The 7,470-nt window shown below is 36.8% G+C and overlaps 1 protein-coding gene across 1 annotated transcript; it reads right to left on the bottom strand.

Moving 5' to 3' along the window:
- Positions 1-651: 651 nt before the first annotated feature.
- LOC307128564 (prolyl 4-hydroxylase subunit alpha-2) lies at positions 652-7,171 on the bottom strand (the record flags this gene model as incomplete). The annotated part of the gene is made up of 14 exons (XM_079820475.1): positions 652-2,879; positions 3,020-3,116; positions 3,199-3,267; positions 3,402-3,440; positions 4,358-4,408; positions 4,785-4,881; positions 5,050-5,105; positions 5,221-5,397; positions 5,504-5,649; positions 5,734-5,955; positions 6,037-6,156; positions 6,320-6,471; positions 6,640-6,736; positions 7,090-7,171. 14 exons carry the CDS (start codon positions 7,169-7,171, stop codon positions 2,809-2,811), a joined length of 1,476 nt encoding a protein of 491 aa, XP_079676601.1. The 3' UTR covers positions 652-2,808.
- Positions 7,172-7,470: the final 299 nt, after the last annotated feature.

Below are 7,470 nucleotides of genomic sequence, written 5' to 3'. Positions count from 1 at the left end.
GTCCAAGCAGGCAGATTGAAGTGAAGCTATGCTTAAGTAAGCCGCCCTGTTTGAGAGAAGCCAATTGAGAGCATAGGATCAGCTGAAACAGATCAGCTGAAAGAGGGGCGGAGTTAGAATTTCCCAATCAGCTGATAGCGGAGCTTGACTACGTGGCCTGCCAGAACTAACGCTGGCGCTTGATTTAATGCACTGTGAACTAGCATGGACAAACAATGAATGACTGTATTTTTATTAACTAATATTAACAAAGATGAATAAATACTGTAACAAATGTATTGCTAGTTCATGTTAGTTAATAACTAATGTTAACAAAGTGAGACCTTATTAGGGGTTCAAGCACGTAACGCTTAAACTCTATTGTCGTAATTGTTAAAATTTCCAAGGATCAGCATTCTCCTTAAAAGTGATCGGGCAGACCAAATTGTAAGTCCTTTGAGAACTTTGAGGGCTGGTAGTACTCGCACTACAACATCACCAAGGCTCGCCCCGATCGTCCTGACAGGGGTGCTACAGCGGTCAAAAGTACGAAATGGCTTATAACTGCTAAACCGTTAGAAGTGTCTTATGGCTCAAGGCGGACAAAATGCATCCCTTGGATTTGATCGTTGTTGTGGCGAAATGTTCTGGTATTTTGGATTTTTTTTTTTTAAAACACTTTTGCGAACTAGTCCTTGGTTTTTGGCCCAATCAGAATCAAACCAATGTAGCAAGATTCTCTGGAGTCTGATTGTCAATAATTATCAAAAAAAGTTGAAATTTCGACTCACTGTCGCTAAGGGGCACCAGAACGTTAGAAGTGGGCGGAGCCACTTTTACTAAAATGGCTATAACTCTATAAAGGAATGAGATATTTCCACCAAACTTAATACACATATGTACGAGGTCAATCTGAGGTCACAGAAAAAAACAAGTATCTGCCTGCAAACCTGGAGGCTGCATTTTCAGGACCGCATTTTCTAGGACCGCAGTTCTGGGACCCTAGCAATGACTAAGTTTAATTGATATATTTTCCTAACCAACCTACACTCTCAAAAAAAAAGAGTACAAAATTGTACCTTTCAAGGTACAAGTGGCCGTCACTGGGGTGGTACCCTTAAGGGTACATTTTTGTACCTCTAAGTCAGGGGTAGGCAAGTTCGGTCCTAGAGAGCTGATGTCCTGCAGAGTTTAGCTCCAACCCTACTAAGCCATCACAGCATAAAACTCATGGCTCTCAGCATGCATTGCAGCATTATGTCACCATTGTTGATATTCATATGCTGATTCTTGATATCTGTGTGCGTCGAAACTTTTTTCTCCCTAGAATGTATTTAAAAATCAGAATTCATAATGTCTGATCTGTGGCAAGAAATTATTGTTGGTGAATATTATTTATTAATATTTTTAGTCAGTGATGAGTTTAGTCAAATATTTTTCTTCATGACAATTTTTGTTTATGGCTTCTTTTGATTTGAACAGTGTTTTGTTAACACCGTAACAAAAACCACAAACTTGCATAAAAAGCCAAGAGTCAAACTGACCAACTAAAGGAAACACTCATCACCATAATGGTGACCATATATTTTCAATAAAACCAACACCTAAACCTCTGTTAATTCTCAATAAGAGCTTCTATAGATGTCTTTCAGGGTTGGAGCCAAACTCTGCAGGACAGCGACTCTAGGACCGAACTTGCCTGCCAATGGTTTAATTGTACCCTAAGGACCAATTGTCTACCTTTAAAGGTACAGTTATACGTTTTGTTCCCCAAGGGACAAAATGTACCTCCACTGTACCTTTTTTTTCTGAGAGTGTACCCTAAACCTACCCATTGGTAACCCTGTTTAAATATTTAAACTAATTTAAGTAATTACGTTTAAAATGGCTGTGCCTGTTGTTATGTTAAAAATAAGGTGGAAAAAGTTTGAATCAGGTCTCCTCTGTTGGAGTACAGTTGGCTAGATGGCGCTGTCACAAAAAACTAGGGTCCTAGAAATGCAGTCCTGAAACTGCGGCAGTCCTAAAAGTGCAGCCTCTGGTATTGCAGGCAGATAATTTTGTGGAAAAAACCCCAGAGAGTTTGGTCACTTGGTGGTGCTATAACATGGAAATTATTATAACCACCCAACTGTTACTCTGACTGACTTGAAAATTGGCATGCAGTGTCTCTGTCCAAGGTGCCATGACTCTCTATGAGACACTGATGTATCTAAAAAAACATGGCCGCCATCACCCAATGAATTTGGAGCAACTATTTTTCAAGGTTAATGATGGCAGATCAGAATGAAACTCGATGGGCCTGTTTGACTCATGCCCCTAGAAGTCTGTGAGAAATTTGAAAGAAATCGACCACCAGGTGAAGCTAACGAGTTTTACGCCTCAGTAACCAGTTTAAAGTAAATTTAACACATACACACAATATGCATATCATATGTTAGATCTCCTCATTCTGAACAACTTTGCCTCACTACCGTATAATTCTCTGGACTCTCTAGGTCAATAATTATCCCAAATTTTTTAACTTTAGCCTTTGGATAACTATAAAAGGGTCATTTAGAAAAAGGGCATGCAGTAAAATATACTCAAAAGCCTATAAATCCTAAACGAAAACTCAAATCTTAAAACTTAAAACACTTAAAACTTAGAGCACATGCAGCATATGATTCTAAAGAAGCATGCCAAGTGTTACAAAAAGTGTAAAGTGTTAATACAATATATATCTATGTTACAGATTTACATGATAAAAGCTTATGATACATAATAAATATAACAGATAGAGTACAGATACTTATATAGTATATGATTTCTATATGGTCACAATGTCTTTCACTCCCATTCTGACAAAGAACAGGGTCTCCTGAACTCCTGTCCAAACTCATGGATCCATTTAGTAGCCACTAAAAAGACACCAGAAAAATATATAGCTGAATGTCATGTGGAATTGAATGAAATTTTGTCTTATTAACATATTTATAGATTATAGAAGATACATTATACAAAAGTAATCCAAGCCAGTAAAAATTAAATAAAAACCTACCCCATTTGTTACCCACTAACACAGGGCATCCAGCATGCTGCGTATCCCAATCCACACTGCCATTCTTTTGGAGGTTGTACCAAAACACGGCTGAACCCTTAAAAAGCAGAGGATGGATGCATTAATTTTATTTAAATTATTCTAATATACCGTATAGATCAGTGAATTAAGGGGTTTGCCTTTTTTGGCTTCAATGCAACTCCAACTTCAGGAAACACAGTGGCGCCCCCTATCTCCACATCACTCATCTACAGCAGGAGTACATGAATTATTGTTCATAATGACTGTACAAAACAGTTAATATGAAAAGTAAGTAACTTTTAAGCCATCAAGGCTATAAAGTTTACAATGCCATTCACATCAAACAGTGGCAGGGACTTACATAAATTAAAAACGTAGCAATCCTTCCATTCTCAACATCCTGTGAGATCAAACATTAAGTTATCTTACAATGATTTGATTGGTCAACATGTAATCAAGCTCTCATTGAGTTTAAAGTCCTAAAAGCAAATTACCATTTTAGAGCAGTGGATTTCGATTTGGTTTTACAACATAAATAACACACAGACATAGTCAACGTGAATTTTAACAACGTAAACTAATTACAACATATTGTTCACCAACAAACAGTAAGTTCTCCATTTTGATGAGCAGTGAATAATGCACTGCTGGCAGCCTCATAAAAGGGAATCCGCTTGTTAAGTCTGACGTCACGTGTCACTGTTTCCGGGTTCAAACACGCTGTCAGATGCCAAAAAGCAAACAAACAGTGCTAATATACACGCACAGTGTGCTGTAATACTACTGAAAAATCATGTAGTATTAAAATCCTAAACTTTATTTCCATGCTGAAATCTCAGATGGCCAGACAGAGATTCATCTTTTAGGAATTCATAAACAGCTGTTCATAACAGTATTCTCAACGTCATACGCTGGAACGGCAGTCTGTCGTGAATGCGAGAACGACAGTTAGCGGAAGTTAGAGATTACAGTTTGTAAAGTTTTAAATATGTATATTTTTCTTACACAAACGCATCGCTTCACTTCAGAAGGCTTTTATTAACCCCCCGGAGCCGTGTGGAGCACTTTTATGGACTTCAAAACAGAAACAGCCATTCACTGCCATTATAAAGCTTGGAAGAGCCAGGACATTTTGTAATATAACTCCGATTTTATTAGTCTGAAAGAAGAAAGTCATATACACCTAGGATGACTTGAGGGTGAGTAAATCATGGGATAATTTTCATTTTTGGGTAAACTATCCCTTTAACCCCAGAGCAAAAACCATGTTGGCCTACACATTTATGCAATGGATTTATTTTAGCAAAGATATCTTACCCATGCGTCATAATGTGGTTCAAATCTGCCACCAATCCCATAATTCTGAACCTGGAAAATTATTGCACCATTATTGAAATTAAAAGTTCAGGTAAAACAACACCTAATACTCCACAGGGAAAATAAATATGAATCCCTTGAAGATACCTTGATATTAATTTTTGTATATAAAATGGTAGCCTAATATCAGCTCTCAAAGCGCTTATAGCCTCTGGAAAACATTATAAAAAAGCAGATTAAACCAATGTTGCCTTGAAGTCTAAAATGGATTCAGTAATCTATATATTTTTAATGCAAGAAAGTGTGACCAAGCTAGTTGCAAGACAGGCTTTGCAAAGCTTTGTTAAACTAGAAACTAGAGTTGTCCATATAAAAATATATGCTGCCTGTGCATGAATGGGTCATTTCTTTCTTACTGTAACCGTACATGTAGAACTTCAGCTGATTCCACGGAGAGTCCTGTGGTGTCTGCAATATTCTGACTGATACGCGCAAGCACAGTGTTTTCTTCCTCTAGAAAAACACTGAAAATGAATGCATTATGTTAACAAATTGAACCATATTGTAAACTGTTTCCATTTTTCCTCCAATAATAAGTGTGAGACCAAAATGATAAATTAGTTAATGAAATAAGTAATATAAAATAACAAGAATGCATAATTTTTCATTTTGGGTGAATATAAGATTATCACCTTTGAGAAGTACGGATGTTTGAGACTCCCAGATGTCTAGTCTCAGACCTAGAAAGCTAAAGTAGGCCACACAAGGGAAATTGAACATCAAATATAAATATGAACGAATAGGAAGTTCACAACAATAATAGTGACTTGTTTTGTTTGTGTGTGTGTGTTTTAGATATTCACTTGCGGTCTGGAGATATTCTTCAGGATCTCTATCTCTCTGTCTGATATAATGTCATGATATCTGATGATGCGGGGCTCGTCCCACTCCACTTCCTCTTTCACTGGTGCGTACATCAGTTTGGGGTTTCCTCCACCTGTGCTGTACCTACAGGACAGCGCCCTCTGCCTCTTGGAGGTCTGATTTTACGAAATATATAGACTTAAAATCAACACTCAAAGCTTCTCATTGACTGTTTGTAATTTCATGTTAAATAATGATTGAAATTGTAAACACTACACTTGCCCTTTCGTCAACCTCTCCTCTGCACAGTGCCTCATAAGAGTTATCTGACTTTGTGTTCAGCGTGAATATGTCAGGATTTGAAGTTCTCTGGAAGCGAAGGTGTTTGTAAAGGCTCAGCTCAACTTTGACTTCTTCATTAGTTGGATCTGAGGAAAAGAAGTTTATATAACTTATTGGCCCGTAACCCTTCAAAAATATCAGTATTAAACTTCATGTCACCATGACCTCACCCAGATTTAGAAGCTGCTGGTTGAAGTAGATTGCCACAGGCAGGCTGCCAAAAAGATAGGCTGAGGAACTAAGGAAACCTAGCAACTCTTCCTCATCAACGGTTGAGTATTCTGTTAATCTGTCCTGACTGTACAGAAACCAGAGAAAGGCATGCTGGAATTTGTCCTCTTCATAAGCGACCAAGCCCATATGGTAGGCTTCATCTGCATTTAGAGACGTTTCTGTGAAATGTGAAAGCATGATTCAGATTGGAACTTATTTTGAAAGGGAAAAAGTGAAACTGCATTGGTGCAGACATTTACCCTTTGTGATGTTGTGTGGGTAGAGTTTGTAGAACTCCTGCAGTCTGATCAGTTCTGAAGCGGCACCATTCAAGTCCTCGGGCTGTGGGATCTTTGAATACGTCAGCAGTTTCTGATACACTACAAGATTTTCAAACACAAGAACTGATCCATAAACAACTGAAACTTTAAATAAAATAGCTTGAAAGCTTTCATCACCATTCACCTTAATCTCCAGATTTCTCCAGCATTTATTAATTATGATGATACATGTTTACATGTTTCAAAGAACTTAAGCTCTCACTTTCATAAAGACTCTGTTGAGTGTATTTGACAATAGTCAACCATTCACTTCTCACTCGTCTGAGGAGTTTGTAAGCTGCCACGGGGTCTCTCATGGTTTTCTCAGGGTTCTCAGGGTCAGAGTAGGTGAGTAGTTCGAGAACCAGAAGAATACTGGATTGAAGTTCATCATAGTTGTAAGGTTAAATAAATGTATTTAATAACATATTTATTGGTCTAAAAACACTTATAGACTGCTCTCCTAGGTTATAGTTGTAAATTGAAAATATTATATAAAAAAACTATTTAATGCTTTATAGGGAATAATGATCGTGTTTTCACCTCTTCATTCTCTTTACATTCTTTTCTTCAGCATCGATGTACAGACGGAAGCTTTCCAGAAGGTCTATCTCCTCCATGAAAAGCTGTGCAGTTTTATCTAAAAAATATATCTGTTAGACCTACATAGAGATAGACCTTTTATAAAATACTGGTATTTATAATACTGTATTTAAAAGCTTTATTATATAAGAAACCAAAGAGAAAGTTAATTAGTCATTAATGGAATCAATACCTAAAAAAAGTGAAAATGTGATTGTAAAAGTCAAAATATGTGAGTAAATGTATGAAAATGTAATTATGTATGAGAAAAGCAAAAAGCAGTTTACTGTATTATGATCAGAAGTGTCTCTCAAATGAATAAATAAAATCAGTGGAACTGTAAAAACAACAAAACATATATACTAAAATATGCATAAACTGCACTGAATTAAAATATAATTATTAATATACCTGTTGATGAGAAGAATTCATGTCCAGTAGTAGAGACAATCCAAGAAAACACCACAAATACGATCAGTCCCTTTATGGCCATTATAAGACCTTCAATCCCTCAAAACACAAAAATCATGTGAATGTATCTTGAAGTGAATTAGCTTAAATACAGACTGTTCACGTGCATCCTTTTAAAAACACACCTGTATTACATCACCTGCCTGCATTTTGCGATTTCCCAGCAGTGCAATAAAAGACCAAAAAACGAAAGTGAAACAACAACATGTGACAGTCATCCTAATGTGTCTTTTCAATTATGAGACCTGTTTTAAAATCATTTAACACTGCATAAACAGTTGGCATATAGAATTTTTACTTTCGTGGAACTTTTCTGTTAGT

Source organism: Gobio gobio (assembly GCF_949357685.1).
Source record: "Gobio gobio genome assembly, chromosome: 6".
Lineage (NCBI taxonomy): Eukaryota > Metazoa > Chordata > Actinopteri > Cypriniformes > Gobionidae > Gobio > Gobio gobio.
The sequence above is the reverse complement of the archived record's forward strand: the minus strand, read 5'-3'. Positions and strand labels throughout refer to the sequence as shown.